At 37.2% G+C, this 27773-nt stretch overlaps 1 protein-coding gene across 1 annotated transcript; it reads left to right on the forward strand.

Annotated features, from left to right (window-relative positions):
• The first annotated feature begins 2958 nt into the window (after positions 1-2958).
• On the forward strand, positions 2959-26207 carry Chi (LIM domain-binding protein 2 Chi). The gene is made up of 6 exons (XM_088233170.1): positions 2959-3069; positions 5920-6195; positions 9356-9553; positions 12492-12633; positions 15291-15596; positions 16372-26207. Exons 1-5 carry the CDS (start codon positions 2959-2961, stop codon positions 15590-15592), a joined length of 1029 nt encoding a protein of 342 aa, XP_088089296.1. The 3' UTR covers positions 15593-15596; positions 16372-26207.
• The last annotated feature ends 1566 nt before the right edge of the window (positions 26208-27773 follow it).

Consider the following 27773-nt stretch of genomic DNA (forward strand, 5'->3'; position numbering starts at 1 on the left):
GTTTTGGAATTCACCCAAAAACAAGTACCTAGGTACTTAGTTAAATTCAATATTTTAAAACGAATTATTTTATATTATTAACAGGGCACGCCTGTTGGTGATACCAGCGGAGTTTGACATTTGCAAAAACAATTCAATATTTGAAAATTAATAATTTAAAGTTTTGGAATTCACCCAAAAACAAGTACCTAGGTACTTAGTTAAATTCAATATTTTAAAACGAATTATTTTATATTATTAACAGGGCACGCCTGTTGGTGATACCAGCGGAGTTTGACATTTGCAAAAACAATTCAATATTTGAAAATTAATAATTTAAAGTTTTGGAATTCAACCATAAACAAGTACCTAGGTACTTAGTTAAATTCAATATTTTAAAACGAATTATTTTATATTATTAACAGGGCACGCCTGTTGGTGATACCAGCGGAGTTTGACATTTGCAAAAACAATTCTATATTTGAAAATTAATAATTTAAAGTTTTGGAATTCAACCATAAACAAGTACCTAGGTACTTAGTTAAATTCAATATTTTAAAACGAATTATTTTATATTATTAACAGGGCACGCCTGTTGGTGATACCAGCGGAGTTTGACATTTGCAAAAACAATTCAATATTTGAAAATTAATAATTTAAAGTTTTGGAATTCAACCATAAACAAGTACCTAGGTACTTAGTTAAATTCAATATTTTAAAACGAATTATTTTATATTATTAACAGGGCACGCCTGTTGGTGATACCAGCGGAGTTTGACATTTGCAAAAACAATTCTATATTTGAAAATCAATAATTTAAAGTTTTGGAATTCAACCATAAACAAGTACCTACTTAAATTCAATATTTAAAAGCGAATTATTTTATATTATTAATATTATTAACTGGGCACCTCTGTTGGTGAGACGAGCGGAGTTTGACATTTGCAAAAACAATTCTATATTTGAAAATTAATAATTTAAAGTTTTGGAATTCACCCAAAAACAAGTACCTAGGTACTTAGTTAAATTCAATATTTTAAAACGAATTATTTTATATTATTAACAGGGCACGCCTGTTGGTGATACCAGCGGAGTTTGACATTTGCAAAAACAATTCAATATTTGAAAATTAATAATTTAAAGTTTTGGAATTCACCCAAAAACAAGTACCTAGGTACTTAGTTAAATTCAATATTTTAAAACGAATTATTTTATATTATTAACAGGGCACGCCTGTTGGTGATACCAGCGGAGTTTGACATTTGCAAAAACAATTCAATATTTGAAAATTAATAATTTAAAGTTTTGGAATTCAACCATAAACAAGTACCTAGGTACTTAGTTAAATTCAATATTTTAAAACGAATTATTTTATATTATTAACAGGGCACGCCTGTTGGTGATACCAGCGGAGTTTGACATTTGCAAAAACAATTCTATATTTGAAAATTAATAATTTAAAGTTTTGGAATTCAACCATAAACAAGTACCTAGGTACTTAGTTAAATTCAATATTTTAAAACGAATTATTTTATATTATTAACAGGGCACGCCTGTTGGTGATACCAGCGGAGTTTGACATTTGCAAAAACAATTCTATATTTGAAAATTAATAATTTAAAGTTTTGGAATTCAACCATAAACAAGTACCTAAGTACCTATTTAAAGCATTAACTTAGTGGTCAAACATTTTACTGAATGTTATTAAATATTTGTACATAGGTTACCACTTACCGTTTTTTCCATGTCTTCCCGTCTCTTCGTCAGGACACCAATCAAACCAACGTGCAAAACCCATTGTGAAAATCTTATTTTTTCAATTTCTATACTTCTTCATGGACCAGGTGGATTTATCAATGAAATTGAGTTTGTCAAAAAATTTGTAGACAAGATGAAGGTGAATGTTACACATTGTGTTAAGTAGCCACTTAAACTAGCCAATGACATGTCATAAGCCCTGTAGATGCCTAGACTTCTATATTACCTTGTCTAAAATGTTCTTCAACTCTGTTGTGATATGTTAATATTAACAGCCCCCTGGGAGTTGAATCCAGTATTTGTAATTTGGATAAACTCAAAATATTGTTAATATTATATTGTAATATTTATCCCTATAAATTGTATAAACGGACTATGTCCTTAAATAAATAAAATATCATTTATATTTAAAGCATTAATTTTGTAGTCAAACATTTTACTAAATGTTTTTAAATATTTGTATATAACCACTTACCGACTTTTCTATGTCTACCGGTTTCGAGACGTACCCGTCTCATCGTCAGGACACCAATTAAACCACCATGCAAAACGTGAAGGTGAATAGTGGGTTTTGCATGTTGCTTTACATACACTCGGAAAGATAGTAAAACAGATGGATAAAATATAATAACCAAATTATTTTTTTACAATGGCTAGATGCTCTTATTTGTTGATAGTACAGAATCTAGCCACATTATTTCCACATCCAGGCGTTCGTTTTATTAATGTGACAGTTATGTCGGAATTTAATTCGACTTCAAAATTTACTTAATGCTCTCTCATATTTTTAATAGGCTTTTAAGAAAAAAAAGTGCGAACTTTTCTTAATAAATCATAATTAATGGAAAAATTGCTATCGAGGTGTTCTAGACCCGTCGGTATAAACCGATGTACGTACATCAGAACTTGATGGTGGGGGTATCGGCAGTGTACCTTTGTAGTCGGTCGGGAGAGTTTTATCTTCAGCTATGACGTCATACTGGAGATATGTCATTTTTGAGCGTAGATATGTGTACCGTGGCGTACGCTTCCCTTGTTTCATATCGGTGTACCTACCCAAAACTTGAAGGTGGGGGTCGGTAGTATATCTTTATAATCGCTAGAGGGAATTTATCTTCAGCCATACCGTCGAGGTGAAGGTACGACGGCTTTATCTTCCCATCATAAGCCTGTCGTGGTGCAAAAATAAATAAATACCATAAATAAGTAAATAAAAGTATAATGTATTGGCTCTACAGATCTGTTCCTGTCCCCAGGCGTCACACTCCCTACTTCGGCCAGCCCGACTACCGAGTCTACGAGCTGAACAAGAGACTGCAGCAGAGGACGGAGGTGAGCCCACTTTTACTGTTCTCCGCTAATTATTCTATCACCACTAAAGCTGCCATCCAGGGGCGAATCGTCCGTATGAGCGATTATGCGCAGCTCATCAATATTTCATTTATTTATCCAGATATTTAGAACATTACAGAAAAAAAACCAATTTATTTATTTATAAACAAGTACCTAGGTCATCATCATCATCATCATCAGCCGTCTCTTGTCCAATGTTGAACATAGGCCTCCCCCTTTAGTCTCCATATTTCCCTATCCTGAGCCAACCGCATCCAACCACTTCCTGCAACTCGTCTTATGTCATCAGACCACCTTGTCTGAGGCCTGCCGACACTTCTTCTACCCGTTCTGGGTCGCCATTCCAGGACTTTTTTGGTCCATCTAGAGTCTGTGATTCTGGCTATATGACCAGCCCAGCTCCATTTCTGGTTGGCAGCCCTATGGACCACATCGGCGATCTTTGTTCTCGCTCTAATCCATGTATTGGTTTTTCTGTCTCTCAACGAAATACCCAGCATTCTCCTTTCCATGGCTCTCTGTGTCACTGATAATTTGTGTAAAATTTTTTTCGTGAACACAAAAGTTTCACAGCCATATGTCAGTACAGGGAGAACACAAGCATCAAAAAGTTTCTTCTTTAAGTAATGTGAATACTTCGGAGATTTCAGGATATATGAGAGCTTACCAAAGGCGGCCCATGCTAAACCTCGCCTTCTTTCTATTTCTACCTCTTGATTATCTTTGCCGAGCTTTATTTCATGTCCTAAGTATATATAACTATCAATCTTTTCAATTATTTCTCCATTTACTAAGATGTTACATGATTGGTTTGCATCACTCATAACTTTAGTTTTTGAAGCATTCATTTTCAAGCCTATTTTCAGGGATACCTAGGTACCGACTTAAATTCAATATTTGAAAACTAATTATTTTATACTCTGAAATTCGATCATGAACAAGTTACCAATGAAGTTACACTATCTTTTTTACGTTTATCCGAACGGTTTTTACACGCTTTCACGACACAATCAAGCATTTTGGTTTCCAATTAAATGTCAAGCTCACGTCTCGCGGTTAAAGAACGACTAAATACGCAAAGGGCAGGACAGAGCGTTGGACATGAGTTCAGAGTCATAATTTTAGAAGGCCCTGGGTGCGTTCATGTATGTGAATAGGTCGCTGGTTTGTAAGTATACTTAATAATGTTTAATCTCAAGAGGAAACGTGGTCCGACTTTTCTTCATACAAACGTATTCTCGTATTTTCTCTCTGGATTATGGCACTAGAACAGTAATTTTTTAGAGAATTTAGATATTATGGAAACTAGAACGTTATTTATTCAACTTTTTGTTCATAATGTTATTTGTACATTGGCGGGCTTATTGCCAAATGGCAATTTCTTCCAACCAACTGATAAAATAAAAGTTTTGTTTTTATAATTCAAGTTACAGAACATATTCAATAGAGAAAATAAAAGATTAAAAATTTAAAAATATATAAAAATAGAAATAAACGTATTTGTTTATAAATTACCTTAAATCAAAACTATTACTCAATGGGAAAAAGGAAACGTCCTCATAATCTGAGTGTTAAATGGCATTTCTAAGAACAAAACCGAGCATTTTAAGGGAGTCATTACATGGATTAACCATAATGGCGGGAAGAATCGAATTAAAATATTTTTAATAATCGAAGTATTCGATTATTAAAAAGATCGAGACATTTCGAAATGCTTACAACTAATCGAGTTCGCTCGTACTAATCGGAAAAATAATCGAGATATCTCGAGTGAATTCATTCGAAATGGTTTTCCGAGACAATCGAGATATGAATTCGATCCTGACATTTCGAGACAATCGAAATGTGATTTCGGACTTGACATTTCGAGACAGTCGAAATGTGATTTCGGACTTGACATTTCGAGACAATCGAAATGTGATTTCGGACTTGACATTTCGAGACAATCGAAATGTGATTTCGGACTTGACATTTCGAGACAATCGAAATGTGATTTCGGACTTGAGATTTCGAGACAATCGAAATGTGATTTCGGACTTGACATTTCGAGACAATCGAAATGTGATTTCGGACTTGACATTTCGAGACAATCGAAATGTGATTTCGGACTTGACATTTCTAGACAATCGAAATATGATTTCGGACTTGACATTTCGAGACAATCGAAATGTGATTTCGGACTTGAGATTTCGAGACAATCGAGATATGAATTCTGACATGTGGGTACATTCACAACTTTTAACATTTTTGTGTGTCGTATCATCAGCACTATGATTTTAATTTTGATTTTATTTTGAAATTACTCTGCGTGTGACGTGTTAAGTTCACGTCTGTAAGTTTGTTTCCCGGAAATAGGATAACTATCATCGTCATCATCATTCCCTTTCCACACCTAATGGTGCATAGGGCATTGTATTGGTAAACCAATCGCAGCGTATTTGGATCATTTTGTGTTACACGAAGGTCAGATGATTAGTCTTACGCTTCAGATACCAGTCCAGGGACTATGAAATATTTTAGTTTATCCCCCAACCCAACAATTACCAATGGTGTTGTTTTTTTTTTTTTTGGCCGTTTTCTTATTTTTCACGGTAAAAAAATCGATTTGCCATTTTCGTAATAAAATACCTCAAGGGCGCTTTACATGGTGATTCTATTGTTCAGTTAATTTAATTGAAGCTTTTAAATTTGTAATTTAATTAAAATAATTATCGTATCCTTCCAGTAGCCTTTATTTGAATTAAAAATATCACATAATACTTTTTTTTAAATTTGTAATTTATTTGAACCATCTTACCCATTGTAAAATGATGAAAAACAATGTTCCAGGAGTCGGACAACCTGTGGTGGGACGCGTTCGCGACGGAGTTCTTCGAGGACGACGCGACGCTCACGCTGACCTTCTGCCTCGAGGACGGGCCCAAGCGGTACACCATCGGGCGCACGCTCATCCCGCGCTACTTCCGCTCCATCTTCGAGGGCGGCGTCACCGAGCTCTACTACACCATGAAGCACCCCAAGGAGTCGTTCCACAACACGAGCATCACGCTGGACTGCGACCAGTGCACCATGGTGACGCACCACGGCAAGCCCATGTTCACCAAGGTAAACCCATTACAGCGGGGACGGAGAGTACCTTGAATAGGGTAATATGGAAATCTAGGCATTTACAGGGCTTATGACCTGTCATTGGCTATTTTTTTATTTATTTTTTGTTTTTTGAGTATTAAAAAAATAAAGCATAATTACATAGCAATGAAATACATATTTATAGAAAAATCGTGGGTATACAAGAAAATGTTAATGAATTTTTGCTGCTATAATAAATAATGGACAGTTATAATATTTTTGTCTAATACAAGAAAATGTTCATGAATTTTTGCTCCTATAATAAATAATGGACAGTTATAATATTTTTGTATAATACAAGAAAATGTTAATGAATTTTTGCTCCTATAATAAATAATGGACAGTTATAATATTTTTGTATAATTCAAGAAAATGTTAATGAATTTTTGCTCCTATAATAAATAATGGACAGTTATAATATTTTTGTATAATACAAGAAAATGTTAATGAATTTTTGCTCCTATAATAAATAATGGACAGTTATAATATTTTTGTATAATACAAGAAAATGTTAATGAATTTTTGCTCCTATAATAAATAATGGACAGTTATAATATTTTTGTATAATACAAGAAAATGTTAATGAATTTTTGCTCCTATAATAAATAATGGACAGTTATAATATTTTTGTGTAACATAAGGAAGAAAAGATAAGATATTCTGTAAAAGATAATATGGTATTTTTTTTTATAGTAATAAAATAATGATGAAAGTAGGTTGAATGCTGTCGAAATGCGATCTCTCAGGCGAATGTGTGGTAAAACGATGTATGATAGGTGCACAAATCTCGAGATCCGTGAAGTGTGTAAGGCCGAGACACGCATTATTGACAGAATCAAGAAAGGGGTGCTGCGTCGGTTCGGACACGTAGAGCGAATGGACAGCGAAAGAACGGCTAAAAGGATCTACGATGCCTGATGTATGGGAGCGAAGTATGGACTCGGAAAAACAGGGATGAAAGTGGGCTGAATGCTGTCGAAATGCGATCTCTCAGGCGAATGTGTGGTAAAACTACGCACGATAGATGCGCAAATTGCGAGATCCGTACATTATGTAAGGCCGAGACGAGCGAAATCAAGAAAGGAGCTCTGCGCCGGTTCGGACACGTAGAACGAATGGACAGCGAGAGAACGGCTAAGAATATTTACAATGCGAATGTTGATGGATGCAGAAAACGAGGAAGACCGAGAAAGACGTGGCGCGATCGAGTCCATCAAATACTCGAAGATGGACATGTCGAAAGTAGGAATAATCGGCGTGCGTGCACGCATGAGAAGATGTATGAATGTAGAGGAAGCGAGGTCTGTATGCCAAGATAGAGTGTTATGGCGTTCTATCCTTTCTGCCTGCCCCTACGGGGAAACAGCGTGATGGTTTGTTGTTGTAGCTGGGCGTAAATAATTAGTCTTTTGAACACATTGGTCAAATATCTTAGTTTATTAACAATTACTTTAATATGATTAGTCCATTTAACTTGACAGTCAATGATTACTCCCAGGTATTTTATGCACCTTTCAGACCAGGCCAGGTTGAAGTGGCCACTTTACACACTGTGTAACATTCACCGTTTTGCCTATGTTTGAACATCCATATTTCTTCAATTCTTCCATCTGTTGATTTTAGTGAAGTTAAAGAGCTGAAACCTTTATTGTTGCAAAGAGATTCATCTGACTGAATTATTTCACATACTAGGCATATTCCCTTATTTAAGGTATTCTCCATCCCTGTTGTAATTTGTTAATCTTGATGACCCCCGAGGGGGTGAAATCCAGTCTTTTGTCTACGAACATTTGGACAAACTCAAATACTGCAATGAAACCGACTGGTCCAAGAAGAAGTTTAAAAATTGAAAGATTGTTTTCAGGCGTTGCCTAGTATGGGAAATAATTCAGTCAGATGAATCTCTTCGCAACAATAAAGGTTTCAGCTCTTTAACTTCACTAAAATCAACAGATGGAAGAATTGAAGAAATATTAATGTACAAACATAGGCAAAATGGTGAATGTTACACAGTGTGTAAAGTGGCCACTTAAACCAGCCAATGACAGGTCATAAGCCCCGTAAATGTCTTGACTTCCATATTCCCTTATTTAAGGTATTCTCCATTCCTGTTGTAATTTGTTAAAAAGTTCAAATGGAAAGATAAAATTAAAAATCAAATTAAAAGTCAAGTGGGAGATAAATTAAAAATGTCTTTAACAGACCTGATAAAAATTTGGTATTTACAATGTAGTATGTCGATGTCACTAAAACTGTCATCATAGGTAATCTGTATTCTTCGTAGAGCGCTATTTTTCAAATAATTAGTCATCGAGTTGGGAATGTCGACGAGTACAGATTGACGAGTTCTACGGACAGGCACTCGATGTGAAATGCCTCTAACAATTGCATGATTAACAAATTACAACGGGAACGGAGAATGCCTTGAATAAGGGAATATGCCAGTCTACACACGTGCGTTTCCAGAATTATCAAGCAGCCAGTGGGCCACATGGTGGCGGTATCTACCCACTGTCTACAAAAGATTCTCTTCGGACATCCATCTCCCTTTGTTAACCGTGGAGTTGAAACAGTGCTTTATTTATTTAGTTTTTTATTGCTTACTTCTTGGCATGAACACTTGACAAACTTACTACTATGCTCTATTTTTTGTAAATTTATTGATATCATTTTAAATTTGCTAGAATTCCACTTGTCCATGCGCTCTGTAGCTGCACGATGATTGGTTATCTAGCTTTCATAAATCAATTTTAAAAATACCTAAATTTTGTAAATGGGGTCTAGAATTCCAATCGTCTATGCGCTCAGTAGCTGCAAGACGCGTTGTAATCTTACTCCTTTTTATTATTCTTTAGTATCATTAATACACTTAATTTATTAGTCAATTTTTAAAATGTATAAATGGGGGCTAAATTTTTAACTGTATGCGCTCTGTAGCTGCAAGACGTCCTGTAATCTAGCTCCCATCTGTTACAATTTTTGATTGATCTTAATTGAAAACGAAGAACTAGAATCCCAACCGTCCATGCGCTCTGTAGCTGCAAGACGCACTGGGATATTTATCAAATTATCCAACTGTATACCTTCCACGTCCGCCCGCCCGCCCGGTGCTCAGTGCGTCTGCCTCCGCTTCCAGGTGTGCACGGAGGGCCGGCTGATCCTCGAGTTCACGTTCGACGACCTCATGCGCGTCAAGTCCTGGCACCTCGCCGTGCGCACGCACCGCGAGCTCATCCCCCGGTCGGTGGTGGGGCCCGACCACGCCGTGCTCGACCAGCTGGCCAAGAACATCACCCGGCAGGGCATCACCAACTCCACGCTGAACTACCTCCGGGTGAGTACGGGACGCTGCGAGCGCGGCCGGACGTTTGTAGACAGCCTGAAGCCAGTGAGGGTTGTTTTTTTATTCATTAAAGTAATCATAGAGTATTTACATGAATACGAGGTTCGTAGTTTGCTTGAATTTAGTTCTATAATATTTATTTATTTATATACACGAAACGCAGTGCCTTTTACCTTCAAAAGATAAATTACCAATTTCCTTCGAGTACCTATTAGAACAATATTTTGAGTTTGTCAAAATTTTTGTAGACAACGACTAGATTCAACTCCCTGGGGAGCTGTTTATATTAACATACTACAACAGAGATGAAGAACATTTAAGAGAAGGTAATATGGAAGTCTAGGCATCTACAGGGCTTATGACTTGTCAATGGCTGGTTTAAGTGGCCACTTTACACACTGTTACATTCAACATTCTGCCTATATTCGAACATGTGTATTCTTTCAATTCTTTCATCTGTTGATGTTTGTGAAGTTAAAGAGCTGAAACCTTTATTTATGCGGGTGAGATTCATCTAATTGAATTATTTCACCTACATACTAGACTAGGCAACGCCTGAAAATGTTATTTTTTCAATTTCTATACTTCTTCATGGACCAGGTAATTTATCAACAATATTTTGAGTTTGTCCAAATTTTTGTAGACAAGGACTGGATTCAACTCCCTGGGGAGCTGTTTATATTAGCATATTACAACAGAGATGAAGAACATTTAAGAGAAGGTAATACAGAAGTCTAGGCATCTGCAGGGCTTATGACCTTCACAAACATCAACAGATGAAAGCATTGAAGGAATATAGATGTTCAAATATAGGCAGAATGGTGAATGTTACACAGTGTGTAAAGTGGCTTCTAAATAACCTTCTCTTAAATGTTCTTCATCTCTGCTGTAATATGTTAATATAAACAGCTCCCCGGGGAGTTGAATCCAGTACTTGTCTACAAAAATTTGGACAAACTCAAAATATTGTTGATCAATCCACCTGGTCCATGAAGAAGTAAAGACATTGAAAAAATAACATTTTCAGGCGTTGCCTAGTCTGTTGGTGAAATAATTCAATTAGACGAATCTCACCCGCATAAATAAAGGTTTCAGCTCTTTAACTTCACAAACATCAACAGATGAAAGCATTGAAGGAATATAGATGTTCAAATATAGGCAGAATGGTGAATGTTACACAGTGTGTAACGTGGCCACTTAAACCAGCCATTGACAGGTCATAAGCCCTGTAGATGCCTAGACTTCTAAATTACCTTCTCTTAAATGTTCTTCATCTCTATTGTAATATGTTAATATAAACAATTCTCCGGGGAGTTGAATCCAGTCCTTGTCGACAAAAATTTGGACAAACTCAAAATATTATTGACTAATTTTTACATTTTCTACTGACAGGTTTCAAAGGTATAATTCATAAACATATTACAACAGAGATGAAGAACATTTAATAGAAGGTGATTTAGAAGTCTAGGCATCTACAGGGCTTATGACCTGTCATTGGCTGGTTTAAGTGGCCACTTTACACACTGTTACATTCAACATTCTGCCTATATTCGAACATGTGTATTCTTTCAATTCTTTCATCTGTTGATGTTTGTGAAGTTAAAGAGCTGAAACCTTTATTTATGCGGGTGAGATTCATCTAATTGAATTATTACCTTCTCTTAAATGTTCTTCATCTCTGTTGTAATATGTTAATATAAACAGCTCCCCGGGGAGTTGAATCCAGTCCTTGTCTACAAAAATTTGGACAAACTCAAAATATTGTTGACTAATTTTTATATTTTCAGTAGACAGGTTTTAAAGGTATAATTCATAAACATATTACAACAGAGATGAAGAACATTTGAGAGAAGGTAATATAGAAGTCTAGGCATCTACAGGGCTTATGACCTGTCATTGGCTGGTTTAAGAGGCCACTTTACACGCTGTTAATAAATCCACCTGGTCCATGAAGAAGTATAGAAATTGAAAAAAATAATTTTCATGTGTAACTTTGCATTGGTAAGCAGGAACCTCGGTACTTGTTTATGATTTAATTCCAAATCTAAAAATAATTCATATTCAAATATTGAATAAAAGTACGTACCTAGGTACTTGTTTCCAGTTGAATTTCAAAACATAAAATAATTAATTTTCAAATATAGAATTCTTGTTGCAAATTTCACAAAAATTTGGACAAACTCAAAATATTGTTTATATTACAAAACACACAATGAAAATAACAAAAACCTAACATAAGCTATACACTTGTGGAGCAGTCGATTCAGTATTGGTATGGGCGAATGAGACAATCCATTTTACTTCTACCCAGCTCCTCCACTATCCATTTTTTTATAGCCTTTTTAAACATTTTCTCATTACTTCTTGGTATGAACACTTGACCAATTTACTACTATGCTCTATTTTTTATAAATTTATTGATATCATTTTAACTTTGCTCACTAATATTCACTCGTCCATGCGCCTTGTAGCTGCACGATGATTGGTTATCTAGCTTTCATATATCAACTTTAAAATACCTTAATTTTGTAAATGGGGTCTAGAATTCCATTCGTCTATGCTCTCAGTAGCTGCAAGACGCGTTGTAATCTTAATTAATACACTTAATTTATTTGTCAATTTTTAAAATGTGTAAATGGGGGCTAAATTTCTAACTGTCTATGCGCTCTGTAGCTGCAAGACGTCCTGTAATCTAGCTCCTATCTGTTATAATTTTTATTGATCTTAATTGAAAACGAGGAACTCGAATCCCAATGGTCCATGCGCTCTGTATCTGCAAGACGTACTGGGATATTTATTAATTGTACAGCGCCCTTGAGGTGATTTTCACAAAAATGGCGCTGTATAAATTATCCAACTATATATATTGGAGGTACGGCTTCCGATCGTGATTGCCCCCGGAGAGTAACGAATGCGTGTTGTGTTCCAGTTGTGCGTCATCCTGGAGCCGATGCAGGAGCTGATGTCGCGGCACAAGGCGTACGCGCTCTCCCCGCGGGACTGCCTGAAGACCACCCTGTTCCAGAAGTGGCAGCGGATGGTCGCGCCGCCAGGTAACGCCGCCGCTACCAGTACGTGTGTTCACTGACCGGGTGTACCGGGGGGACGGGGCGGGAGAGACCGGGCGTGAGGGGGGTATAGTATGCAGCCGGAGAGGTTAGGTGCACCGGGGGTCGGGGGCGAACCGCGCATAGAAGCGATTACCATCATATTTGACTATCTTTTTATTAGTATTTTTCTCCAAATGTAAATAAAATTATTAATAAAGTGCGCCCAGTGCCAGCAACGAGCCAAGGAACCAGCCGATTACTCCAGATTATTTGTTCATACAAATAAGTGTATTATATTTTGAACATCTTAAGCCCAGTGGCCTGATTTTTCATCCAAAGTAAACATGCAGATTACACAAATTCTTTGAGATGATACTTTTGACACGGGACTCGCAACACATGTGGCGCTCGACGCGGCCGTTTTTGGCATTATTATTTTCTAGAACAAATCGGCCAGTTGGCATTTCAATCGTAACGAGAATACCTTATACTGACTGAATTAATTGTGAAATTTTTATAATGTTTTAAATTATTGGATAATATAATATATCACGAAGTTATGTCGTTTGAGTTGATTTCATGGATGAGAGTTGTTGTATCACACAGAACCACAGAAAAATATAAATATATATTACTTACATTATATTACGTACCTCCTATGTAGGTACAAATATATGATATTTTTTTATAGCTTACCTGTAAATAAAATCACCACTCGCCACTGCTAGATACTCTTATTTGTTAATAGGACAGAACCTAGCGACATTATTTTCACATCTAGGCGTTCGTTTTATTAAACTGACAGTTATGTCGGAATTTAATTCGACTTCGTTTACTTATTTCTCTCTCAAATATAAATCATAATTAAAGGAAAAATTGCTCGGTGGAACAAAAATTGTGACACTTTTAATGTGTAGATAAACTTATCGAGGGGTTCTAGACCCGTCGGTATAAATATATATGTTTGGATAATTTATATAGCGCCATTTTTGTGAAAATCACCTTAAGGGCTATTTTTCTTTGAGACGGTACTTTTGACATAAGACCATAATTACTTTCATGCGTCATATTGCGGGACATATGGCGCTCGACGCGGCCGTTTTTAGCACTATTAATTACTAGAACAATGCGGCCAGTTGACATTTCAATTGAATACCTAATTCATAGTGGTGTGGTATTCTTTATGTATTTTTTAATGAATTATGTATTAAAGTAATGGATAATATATCTATGTAAAATAATATATCACGAAGTTACGTGGTTTGAGTTGATTTCATGGATGAGAGTTGTTGTATCACACAGAACCACAGAAAAATATCAATTTATAATATATATTACTTGCATTATATTATGTACCTCCCATGTAGGTACAAGTATATGATATTTTTTTATTGCTTACCTGTAAATAAAATCACCGTTTGCCACTGCTCCCCCAGCAGGAGCAGGAGAGACAATTGTACTGAGGCTATATAGCAGGAGAGACTAAGTGACGGCTCATGTATAAGTCACCGCACAACTCTGCTCCGGAATATCTAAGGGAACTATGCTGACAGGCGTCTCACGCTTAGATCAGCTACGTCTCCGGCCATATGAAAAGTTATTACACCTCTACGCAAACAGCGCAGTAAGTTCGGTGAACGCGCATTTGCGGCCGCGTGCCCTACGGCATGGAATGCTCCCCCAGCGGAGGCGCGAGGCTGTGAGACTGAAGTGATGTTTCTCTAAATTACAAATTTAAAAGCTTCAATTAAATTAGTTTATCTGTGTGATGTCACCATGGCTGTTCAACGTGTACATCGATAACTGCATGAAAGAACTGGAAGGCTTGAGAATGGGAGCAAAAATGGGCGATTCGAATGTCAATTGTATGCTGATGATGCCGCGCTTCTTGCTAACAACAAAGGGGAACTGCAACTCTTGGTACCAAAGGTCTACGCTGTATGCGAGGGAAGCCGTTTGCTGACGAACGTCGATACATCCAATGTGATGGTTTTTGCAAGAGATGAAAGTATGACTAAATGTGAAATCGCTGTGAATGGGGGTTATACTAAAACAAGTAGAGGAATTTGTGTATCTGGGAAGTATGTTTACTGGGGATGGAAAGGAGGGTGAGTGCCGGGAACAGGGTGAACAGAGCACTTAAATCGACCTTGGCAAATAAATGTTTGTCGCAAGAGGCAAAATTGGCAGTTCGCAACGGAGTCCCGGCCCCGACCCTGATATATGGGAGCGAAGTATGGACTTGGAAAAACAGGGCGTAAAAACAACCATAACATAGAAATGAGCCAATTACGACCAACTAAATGAAGTAATCAAAGCAATATTCCATAGATTCTTGTCAGTTTTGTTATTGGCTGGAGAAATACAACTTACCTAGGTCAGTGAAAGCAAGAACGCCAACCGTTTCATGACGTCACTACTGAAAAGTGACTCGCTGACTACAGTCATTTGGCGCGGTATTTGATAAATGTCACTTTCAAAAATCATATCTTTGTAAATAACGCACAAAAAAAAATATATATATTTTTGCTTAGTTAAATAGTACGCTAATAGAAAAAAATAAATTAGAAAGCAGTGGAATTCCTCATTGGTCTAACATTATTTTGAAGAGAGTTTATGCCACGGCCCCGCACGCTTTCAGCGCGATCGGAGAAGCTAATGTCGCCGGTTGTTCGCAGAGTCGCAGAGGCCGGCCAACAAGCGGAGAAAACGGAAGGGCTCCAACAGCGGCGGCAGCAGCGCGCCGCCGGCGCCCAGCAAGAAGCGCTCGCCGGGGCCGAGCTTCGCGCTGGCCTCGCAGGACGTGATGGTGGTGGGCGAGCCGTCGCTCATGGGCGGCGAGTTCGGCGACGAGGACGAGCGCCTCATCACGCGGCTGGAGAACTCGCAGTACGACGGCGGCGAGCACGCCGCGTACGGGGACGCGTGGCCGCCGCCCGCCGCCGCCGCCGCCGACGCCAAGGGCAAGAGCCCTCACTAGCCGGGTAATACTGCGCTCTCTCTCCTAGTTGCAATGGCTTTTCAATTTCAACAATATTTTCAGTTTGTCCAAATTGTTACAAATCATTTTTGTTCAATTGTTCAAATCAAATTGTTACGATTCAACTCCCTGGGGAGCTGTTAGTATTAACATATTACAACAGAGACAAAGAACATTTAAAAGAAGGTAATATAGAAGTCTAGGCATCTACAGGGCTTATGACCGTATCTCTTCGGATATTGACATCTTTCATATTAGTGAAAAAATGTTTAGAGAGGATTGCATTCTTTGTCTATAATTGCTGGGTATTTTTTATTTTACCATTTTTGTATATTTAAATTTTAGTGTTCAATTTTTCGTTTTATGTATGCATTGAATTTTTTGTTATGTACATAAACGTTTTTAAAATAAATAAATTGAAATTTGGAAAATTTTTTATGTTGTGGGAGAAATAGTTGAAAAAGGCATATTTAATATGTGTATTACTGTCTATATTTATATGCTTGGATAATTTATATAGCGCCATTTTTATGAAAATCACCCCAAGGGCACTGTACAATAAGTAAATTTCCCAGCACGTCTTGCAGCTACTGAGCGCATGGACGGTTGGAATTCTAGACCCCATTTACTAAATTTAGATATTTGATAGTTGATAACATTTACCTATTGAAGCTAGATTACTGATCGTCTTGCAGCTACAAGGTGCATGTACGAGTGAAATTTGAAATTGCATGTATTAATATGTCTGATTCTGTAATAACATCGGTCATTCCTTGCAGGTGGCGTACGCGACGCGACGCGTGCGAACAGCAGCCGATCCACGCCGGCCGCGTCGTGATAGTGCTCGACCGAGACCCGGACGCCACCGCAACAGACGCTCTCGAGTGAAAATCAGTATTTTTCGTGACGTGACTTGTTTTTTTTTTCAAACACTTGTGATCCGAAGTGCGACACGATGCGTGTGAAAACTGTGCGACGGCCGATGCGACCGTCGACCGAAAACTTTTAGTGAATTGACGAAAAAGATTGTGTAATATAGACATGGGATTGCTCTCGCTTCCCCGATTTATCATAACTAATATATATATATATTTATATATATATAATTTAAGTTATAAGGTGGATTACTTCAAATCTGGGTCCTGTGTCCCTATTTTGTTTTTATTTTTTGTGTTTTTATTATTTTTTTTATATATATTAAAACAGCTGAATTCGAAAAAGTCGTAATCTCCAAGTGATCAAATGAACTCAGTACTAAAAAAAATTAATTACATTGCAAACATTTTAGACAAGAGAATAAAGTCTGGGCGTGTACATTAAAGTCAGTCGATGATTCATGAAGTTTTTTATTTTTTTAGGCATCAAAGTGAAAGGGGTCTAAAAAGTTGCATTTTGTACGTAAAAACGTAAAAATTATTTTAAAAATATTCCATACTACTTTTGTCCCTCAACCGAGGTTTGAAGTTTATCACTGTCTGAACATTTTGTTGATTATCTATATTGATAAAATTAATTTTTTTTAGTAAAGATGTAACTCAATCGCGTTACAAATTTGAACACGTTTTGAAACTACCGAAACGCAAAAAGTTTACACTCCCCGGAACTGATTCTGTCGAGCGCCCGGCTAATATTGACGAAAACAACGCTACCCATTTATTACAAAACAAAGTGCGTCTCACGCCCTTAGATGCTTATTTAATTAGGTTTAATGCACATTATATTTTATTGGATTGATTTTCTTACTTAAATACGAAATGACAGCCGGTTTAGCGCGAAAAATCGACTTTTTCAAAAACTTAAGCTCTGTTTCAGGGCCAAAAGTGGTATAGTATATTTTTTGCATTCCGAGTGATCCAAAAGGCAACTTTTTAGACCCCTTTCATTTAAAAATTCGGAAAAAAAATATCGGCCCTCCCTAGTGTGCACGGCTTATGACCCGTCGTTGGCTGGTTCGAGTGGCCACGTTCGCCGCCGCGTCCGCGTCTGAACGTTCATATTTCCTCAATCCTCATTTTTAGAAGAGAAAATGCAAGTCTAGCCATTTACAGGGCTTATGACCTCTCACGAAGTCCGGCCTGTCTGCAAACATTTGGACGCGCTCGGGTAATAAAAATTGGAAAATTGTTTTTAGGCGTTGCCTAGTGGGTGAATTGGTTCAGCCGGATGAATCTCACCCGCGTGATAAAGGTTTCAATTCTTTTACTCCGCAAAAGTCAACGCAGTTGAGGAAATGTGGAGGTTTAAACATGGGCAGAATGGAGAATGTCACACAGTGTGTAAAGTGGCCACTTAAACCAGCCAATGACAGGTCGTGAGCCCCGTAAATAAATGCGTAGACATCCATGTTCCGTTTTCAAAAATGTTTTCCATCTGTTGGAACAAATGACAGGCTGTCTATAAACGTTTGGACATGCCGAAAACATTGTTCACTGAATGCTCGTTATTTTTTTTTCATACAAACGTATTCTCGTATTTTCTCTCTGGATTATGGCACTGTAGTAATTATTTTTTTACAAACTAGATATTTACCATTGGCGTGACTAACAAAACAAACCATCACGCCGTTTCCGCGTTAGGGTAGGCAGATAGGATAAATAACTCACAAGAAATTTGTATTTTTAACATGCAAGTTATTACATTTTTCGCACTATGCCACGAAATCGCATAATTCAAAAACTCGCATGTATAATAAGCATTTGTATTTGATAAAATTCTAATTATCCGGGTTAATGAGTGCCAGATGTTATCCGGATATGCAGAAATCTGGATAATGAGATTAACCATAACAAAATTTACTCTAAGATCGAGTTCTACTGTACATGCGAGTTATTGAAATTATACGAAATGATTCTTCACATATTATAACGCATTGTAGAGTTGTAAACCTCACATTCTATAGAAAAACATTTGTTTTTGACACGTTAAATACATTTTAGTTATTAAACCTTAATTTTTTTGTATCGAATGACACAAAATTGCATTTAAAGTCACGTCTTCATCACATGCGAAACTTTACATCCATTACGATTTTAGAAATTTTAATTTATTCCTATACATCTTACATTACAATGCATTTTAGTGTCATTTACGTTACATTTTCATCACATGCGAAACTTTACATCCATTACAATTTTAGAAATTTTTATTTATTCCAATTCATCTTTCATTACAATGCATTTTAGTGTCATTAAATGTTACATTTTCATCACATGCGAAACTTTACATCCATTACAATTTTTAAAACGAAATTTTTCCCCATTTTTTTATTGAAATAAATTGTAAATATTTTAGGACGTACCGGGGCCTTGGAGATTCCGACTTGTGGCAAATTCGCTGCATTGAAAATTGATAATATTAATAAATAGCTTATTAAAGAAAATAAATTAATTTAAAAATATTATTATTACATTCCGAAAAATAAAAAAATTGAATGTTATTTTTCCGTGCATTTTGTGAAAAATGTTTTTTTTTATTTTTACAATTGAAATAATTTTTTGAGTATGTCCAAATATTTGTAGACACTGGATTTAACACATTCAACAGAAGATAAATAACGTCTTGAAAAGGAAATACGCCCTTTGTCGGGACCCCGCAACAGACCATAAGCCCCGTAAATGCCGGTGATTTCAAATTCCCAAATTTAAATGTATTTTTACAATATTTGAAACCTCACATATCCATCACTTAAATCAGCCAATGACAGGTCATAATTCCTGTAAATGCTTTGAATTTCACACTCCGTAATGATTCCTTCGTCTCTGATGGAATATCGGTTAAATTCCAGCTCCAGGTGGTCTACAAACGTTTGGACATAATCAAAATAAAATGTATATTTTATTCAAACAGAAATGTGCAGGCGTTTAATTTCTGATGGCATAATTTTAGCACAGCGCAAATTATTTTTGTCCGGGCCGGTGAAGAATACAGTTCTGTTTGCGAAATGGTTCCAGAATTAGATGAAAATCCCGCCTCGTAGAGTAGTGGTCATCGCGCTCGCCTAACATGCAAGAGGTCTCAAGCTCGATTTTTAAAAAAAGCTTTTAAAATCAATATGTCATATCCACCCTGGCACGAATCGAACCCAGGACCTCGAGAATGGCAGTCGAACGCGTCGACCACAGCAAACGATTCTCCGAACCGGCGTCAATCGATTGAAAAACAGCGTTGAAGCGTGCCATTTTAAATTGAATCAATGTCACAGAAAATTTGTGTGTTGTCCATAGAAAGTATGAAAGTATTGTGAAAAATGCACGGTGAAATAAATGCACGCGCGGTCGATAAAGATGCGAAATGTTTAAAAAAGACGCGGAAAACTCTTTTGTATCAAAATTTACAAAACGGATGCGAGACGCGTCTCCGCGTGTCTTGAGTGCGTCGACGCGTCTGCACACGGAGTTTTTTCTATTGTACAATTGTCATTTCAAATTTGTGTGTGTTGTGTTCCGAGACACGTGATATTTGTATGAATTCTGCCTGAGTCTGGTCACTTTTGATGATTTCGTATCAATTATTTGTCACGGGAATGTCTCGTATTGTATTTATTAAAAATGTGATGTATAAATCTCCCTTCCCGGCGATGTGTAGCCAGTACGCATTGCGTCTAATAACATAAATATGAATTAAAAACTACAAATTTAAAAATATTTTTCACGTTACTAAGCGGCAGAAAAAATATTTTCTTACTGAACAATTCTTCACAGTACCTTGTTACTTTTAATTTATTTTTTTAAAAAACGTAATACAGTTAAAAAAAACGTTTTTCAAGGGAGCAAGAAAACAAAGGGGAAAACTGAGGAAAACGCTAAAGTGAAAAATAGGAAATAAATAAATATCAAATTAATTTGCTTCACTATAGATCATCATCGTCATTCCCTTTCCGCACCTAATGGTGCATAGGGCACTGCATTGGTACACCGATCGCGGCGTATCTTGATCATTTTTATTACATGAAGGTAAGATGATCGTCATTACTGAAAAGTGACTCGCTGATTACAGTCATTTAGCGCGGTATTTGATAAACAATATTTTGAGTTTGTCCAAATTTTTGTAGACAAGGACTGGATTCAACTCCCTGGGGAGCTGTTTATATTAACATTTTACAACAGAGATGAAGAACATTTAAGAGAAGGTAATATAGAAGTCTAGGCATCTACAGGGATTGTGACCTGTCAATGGCTGGTTTAAGTGGCCACTTTATGTAGGTGAAATAATTCAATTAGATGAATCTCACCCGCATAAATAAAGGTTTCAGCTCTTTAACTTCACAAACATCAACAGATGAAAGAATTGAAGGAATATAGATGTTCAAATATGGACAGAATGGGGAATGTTACACAGTGTGTAAAGTGGCCACTTAAACCAGCCATTGACAGGTCATAAGCCCTGTAGATGCCTGGACTTCTATATTACCGTCTCTTAAATGTTCTTCATCTCTGTTGTAAAATGTTAGTATTTGATAAATGTAACTTTCAAAAATCATATCTTTGTAAATAACGCACAAAATATATATATATATATTGTTGCTTAGTTAAACAGTACGCTAATAGAAGAAAATAAAATTAAAAAACAGTGGAATTCCTCATTGGGCGCAATATTTGTATGAAGAAAAATGGGTCCTGAACATTTCGGTGTATTAAGCGGGAAAATGTAAAATTGAGGAACGTGAAATCGAGGTTTTACTATATTTTAAATCGTTAATTTTTTACATGCGTAGTGACCACACGACGCCGTATCGCGCAGATATTTTTTGGCTCGGCTACTGAGCCTTCGCACTCCACTTCGGGAAGGGAGATTGATTATTCACCATCTGATATTTAATGGTTTTTGCATGATATATGATCCGATTGTTTCGAAAATAATTATTTTTCATGGTTTTAATTCTGCAGCAATGAAATATGTATGATTTAACATTTATTTGTGATATGTTGATGTTTATCGTGTAATGTTTTCAATATGCCGTCTACCAGGTAATACATTGTCGCCGTTCACGCGAGTCTCCGACCCAAAGAACATCATTTTGAGGAAACGCAATTTGAAAGTTTGGAGACAGAATAAAATTTTTGCATTTTGTAGGTTTAATAAGACAAAAACAACAACAAACCATCACGCCGTTTCTCCGTAAGGGTAGGCAGAGAGGATAGAACGCCACATCACTATCTTTGCATACAGATCTCTTTGACGTTACTACAAAGTCATGTCGTCACTTTTTCTGACAACTGTCAAATTTTGAGGACTATAGTGATTATAAAATGTTTTAACATGCCTCATGATAAACGGCAATCTGGTAAAACAACGCAAAATTTAATTTTTTAATTAATTTCTTTACTATCACCCTTAAAATTCTTGCCATTTGCGACGATGCATTGCTGCCATTGCTTAATCCAACTGTCCATGCGCTTTTCATACACCTGCGAAGGTATGGCCTTTAGCTCGCGCAGCCAATTCTCTTTTGTGGCATCGATCGTCTCGAAGCGCGTTCCTCTGGATGGTAAGTTTAGTCTTCATCGTCGTCAGTGGCGCTACAGCCCGCCGTGGGCCCCGGCCTCCACCAGAACTTGTCTCCATTCCTCCCTGCACCCCGCGGCTCTTCTCCAGTTCGTCAGGCCAATCGCTCTAATGTCACTTAATTTTAATTTTCCACTATCTTAATTTTGGTCTGCCTTCCAGAGTGGTATAAAGAATCTTTTTTGGGGTACGGTTATCATTCATTCTGGGCACATGGCCCGACCATTGTAATCTTCTTATTTCGATGAATTGTGCAATGTTGGGTCAGACGGGCCTGGTCTAAAGAAAATATGGTGCTAGGCTGATACATTAGTCAAATTTTTGGCCAAAAACTCAGAAGCGATCAACGCTGCATGCGTGGTGTAAAAAATCATCTTTAGCCACAGGAATTCGACGCTGCTTTCGGACAATTTCAGTGTTTTTGGGACGAGACAGGCAGCAACATCGATCCAAATATGATCTCCCAATCCATACGATTCGCTTTGCCGATTCGACGTTGTCTCCGGTAACCGACGCTGCTGGGCGTCCCGTATACCCATCATCATCCGAGCATTCGCGAAGGTCTTTGAACCCCTTATACCGTTCGTACGCCCGTGTTTTCGCCGCACACCCTTCTCCAAAGGCTTCCATTAACATTTTCAATGATTCGGCACACGAAATTTCATTGTGGCAAGCTCGTTCCAATTTTTATCCATTGTAAAAATCGCCATGCAACAATCTTTCGACTCACTCAAACAGACGCTGACAGAATACAGGACGTCCGATCGCCGTCAAACTTTGACAGATTGCCAAAAACAGTGCTGGCAACACGAACACCAGTGCATCTTAAAGAAAATAATTTTACATTTCGAATGGCATATTTAACTCGAAACTGTAATTTTTAGAGTCATTGACTTTGGCTCGAACGGTGACAATGCATTAAATTTTATTTATAAATCTCGCATAACTTTTGTAACTTTTTAAATGTTTCGCATCTCAATCCCATGTGGGTACAGTATATATATATATATTATATTGTAATTATTCGTGGGGTTTTAAATGTAATATTTTTTTAATGGTTTTAAAAATTTTATTTGATTGAAATTTCTTAATTTATACGTCGGCCAGGTAGGGCTTGCGCACTTTCGCCGTCCGCATAAACCCGCGCAACATTGTCGCGATGCAAAAATGGTAGATTCACCGTCGCGTCATTCGCTCGCGCACGCGAGATGATCAGGCTCGCGCTTCGACCGCCCGTGCGGGGACTACTAAATAATGCAGTGTATGAATACCCCAATACGGAATGGATGAAACTTTGATGTTCAAACATAGGCACTTAAATAGTTATTTTAGATTTTTAAACAAACAAACCCCACATTGCTCTATCTTTGCACACAGATCAGATAAGAGAATGTGGAAGTCTAGCCATTTACAGGGCTTATGACCTGTCGTTGGCTGTCATCTTCCGACGGATGGAAGAATCAAAGGAATATAGAGACGTTCAAATATAGGCAGAGTGCCCATTCAAACCAGCCAATGACAGGTCATAAGCCCTGTTATGTGCCTAGACAAATCAGGTTGTGGTCCCGTGGCTAGTCCAAAGGTCCGTAGTTCGAATCCCACTTTACCCCAACTTGATTCCCATTTTCTACAACGACAAACCATCACGCCGTTTCTCCATAAGGGTAAGCAGAGAAGATAAAACACCACATCCCTCATATCTTTGCATACAGATCTCGCTTCCTTTACATTCATACATCTTCTCATGCACGCGCGCCGATTATTCCGACTTTTAAAATGTCCATCTTTAAGTTTTTTTTGGATTCGGTCGTGTCATGTCTTTCTCAGTCTTCCTCTATTTCTGCATCTGTCAACATTCGTATTGCAAATATTTTTGGCCGTTCTTTCGCTGTCCATTTGCTCTGCACGTCTGAACCGACGCAGAGCTCCTTGCTTGATTTTGCCAGTATGCCTATCTCTCAGCCTTACGTAAAGTATGGATCTCGACATTGCGCATCTATCGTGTACAGTTTTACCACACGTTTGCCCGAGAGATCGCATTTCAACAGCTTTCATTCCTGTCTTTCCGAGTCCATACTTCGCTCCCATACATCAGGGTTGGGACCGGGACTCCATTGTGAACTGCTAATTTTACCTGTAGATTTTCAAAAAAACAAATATGACAGATTCACTCAATAGGCAAAACATAGCCAGTAAAATCAGCCAATGACATGTCATAAGCCCTTCGTGAGATCAATCTCAGTTGTGATATGTTAGTCTTGTCTTCAAGCATTTAGACACGCTTGAAATATTGTTGTATGAGTATTTCTTGGCCTTTCTCATCCTCGCCGCACACGTTTACTTTGCCGTTTTCATCATCCATTCGTTCCGCGTGACCAAACCATTTTTGTGACCCTTCATTTCACCAACTATACGTGTTCCAGGCGAGCATTTTTCAATAGAAAAAAATCACCATTGCCATCATTCTTTACTCTCTAAACTTTTCCCCTAGCTTGATCGTCCAATCGTTCCACGCGACCAATGCAACATTCGACGGGTGTCTGTATTTGTCGACGGCGAAAGTGTACGGCCCGAATGAAAAAGTTTTATATTGTGTATAGGGTGTTTCTTTTTGATTGCGTTTCATTTAAACGGACAGTTAACGAGATCGTTAGTAAATAAATTTAAAACTCATTAAATCATTGTTTATTTCTCTAGGTCTTATCAGTGGACCGATCTAAACAAGATTTGAAACGAAAAAGGGCAGTTCTTTCGCTCGTGCTGCGAGCATGGGCCAACGGTTTTGTCATGATTTTAGCAATTAGATTAAAAATATTATAACTTATGTCTTCAAATATAAATAATTGAAGCGATTGCCTATGAGCATTGAATTACAAAAGTCCAGAAACTGCGTACGCGCATCAAACTGAAGCCGACTAAACTACTCATAAATGAGTAGTTTTACATTTTGGTCATTTGTCACCGTAGACGTCGCTTAGTACGCAACTGCCGATTTAAATTCAACTGCGCCGTGTTGTATCGTTTGCAAGTGTCAAAATACTGCTGGGACGAAAAGGGAATAGGGTAGGATCACATTTCAAGTGTAAGTAGCAAATTCACAAATGATAATATTTAAGAATTCTATTATTTTACCGTCTTGTCAGATCGTTAAATAAAACAAGGTGGACATTTTGTTTGTATTGCCAGGGTAGTCGAATTTTTTACCCGGCTTTCTATTAACAAACCTCAGTATAATATTAAACGGCATTAATTTTCTTGATCACCAAATGATGTTTTTACATTTGCCTAATAAAAGTACCCGCATTTTGAGTTTGTCCAAATTTTTGTAGACATGGACTGAAGTTAACTCCTGTGGAGCTGTTTATATTAACATATTACAACAGAGATGAAGAACATTTTAGAGAAAGTAATATTTATGACCTGTCATCGGCTGGTTTAAGTGGCCACTTTACACACTGTGTAACATTCACCGTTCTGTCCATATTTGAACATCTACATTAAAAGGCTGAAACCTTTATTTTTGCAGGTGAGATTCATCTCTGTTGTAATATGTTAATATTAACAGCTCCCCGGGGAGTTGAATCCAGTCCATGTCTACAAAAATTTGGACTAACTCAAAATATTGTTCTTATTTTATCACAGCAGTTTTTGGACGAAACTCGTCGTTACTATAACTACGGAATAGAAAAAAACATTTGTTTTCTAAAATGTCTCAGTTACTGGGTTTTGAAACTTAAAACTGCGTAACTCGTAAGAAATATCGGTTATTGTTCATCACGATATAGGTTATTGTTCATCACGATATCGGTTATTGTTCATCACAATATCGGTTTTTGTTAATCACAATATCGGTTATTGTTCATCACGATGTTGGTTATTATTTGTCACGGAATACGGTTTATATCGGCCATTGCCCGTTTCGGTGCGACGCATTCACAGAGAAACACCCGATACGTATTTATATGCATATATATAAATTGTGTACATTGATTGAAACAGTTAGTAGGACAATTTCCCCACCACACCGAGAGAGAGGAATTGTGTTTTTTGTAAAGACAAATTAATGTAATTGTAAAAAGATGACATTTCCAATAAAATTATTATGAAAATCTTTCGTCTTTCTTTTCCCTACCCCCCCTCCTCTCATTGTACCGCCAGATTTCTGCTGTTGTTGCAAAAATTTACCAAGAACACGCGAGTACTTTAAAATTTAACATATTCATACAGAAGCGGCCAGTCGACAATTTAAAAAAAAAATGCGGTATTGGTGTTGTTATCGGGTGCAGTAAGGTCAATTATATCGTGGGTATTCTGCGAAAAAGCACCAAGTCAAAATTACTACTGAGAAAATTGAAGAAAAGTTTTATTCATTTTAACAAATAAGTAACATACATAATTGTATTTTTGTTCCCGCAAAGCCGAAGCTTGTCTGCGTTACCACGTTACATTTTTAAAAAAAAAAAATTAAGTAAGTACACAGTTTAATAATAATTGAAGAATAAAATATATTTATACACTCAAGTTTCACTTGCTGTTTAATAATTTTTTGACTATTTTTTAAAATTAGGTTTTTTTCTTCTCGATTTTTGGCTGGTATTAAATTGTACAGTTTTGGTACCACGCTACCCGTTGTTCTGTCACCATAGTAGTTTTTCGGTCGTGGTACCATCAGCTGCTGGGCCGATGCTTGTCGGGTCACGATCTGGTGGTTTATTTTGGATTTAAAATTGCAATCGAGGAAACGATCTGTCATTATCTTATACTGACGCTGTTTGTTAATTGGCAAAACGTTAACAAAATCAAAATATATTTTGTTGCCTTTTGCCCCAATCTTTATTTTTACAGGTACGATGATTTTAAAAATTTGTACCTGTAAGTTCAAGACTCTATCCGTATAAGATTTAAAACTTAGTCCTTATTTGAAGAATTTGTATATCTGGGTAGTATGTTTACTAGAGATGGAAATATGGACAAGGATATTGAAAGGAGGGTTAGTGCCGGTAACAGAGTTAATGGTGCCTTAAAGTCTGTCGTAGCAAATAAGTGTCTATCGCAAGAGGCTAAATTAGCAGTTCATAATGGAGTTCTGGTACCAGCCCTAATGTATGGAAGCGAAGCATGGAGTTGGAAAAAAAAGAACGAAAGTAGACTGAATGCTGTTGAAATGCGATCCCTCAGGCGAATGTGCGGAAAAACAATGTATGATAGGTGCCCTAATGTCGAAATTAGAGCAGAATGCAAGGCTGAGTTAAGCATTATCGACAAAATTAAGAAAGGTCTTTTGCGATGGTTCGGTCATGTGGAGCGAATGAATGATGAAAGAACGGCTAAAAAGATTTATGATGCGAATGTGTCCGGTTGTAGAAGTCGAGGAAGGCCGAGAAAGACGTGGCATGATCGAGTACAACAAATTCTTGAAAGTGGTCATGTGAAAAGTCGGAATAATCGACGTGCGTGCATGAGAAGATGTATGAATGTGAAGGAAGCAAAGGAAGTGTGCCAGGACAGAGTGGTGTGGCGTTCTATCCTCTCTGCCTACCCCTCTGGGGAAATGGCGCGATGGTTAGTTAGTTAGTCATATTGAATAATTGGGTCAGCTAGCCCCGAGTAAACTAGTCTCAGCACTGGGTATGGTAAGTATGGTTTTAAATGGTACATGTGGAGTAGGCAAACTCTT

This window comes from Micrasema longulum, unplaced genomic scaffold (assembly GCF_059751315.1).
Source record: "Micrasema longulum isolate JH-2025_06_02 unplaced genomic scaffold, ASM5975131v1 h1tg000079l, whole genome shotgun sequence".
In the NCBI taxonomy this organism is placed as follows: domain Eukaryota; kingdom Metazoa; phylum Arthropoda; class Insecta; order Trichoptera; family Brachycentridae; genus Micrasema; species Micrasema longulum.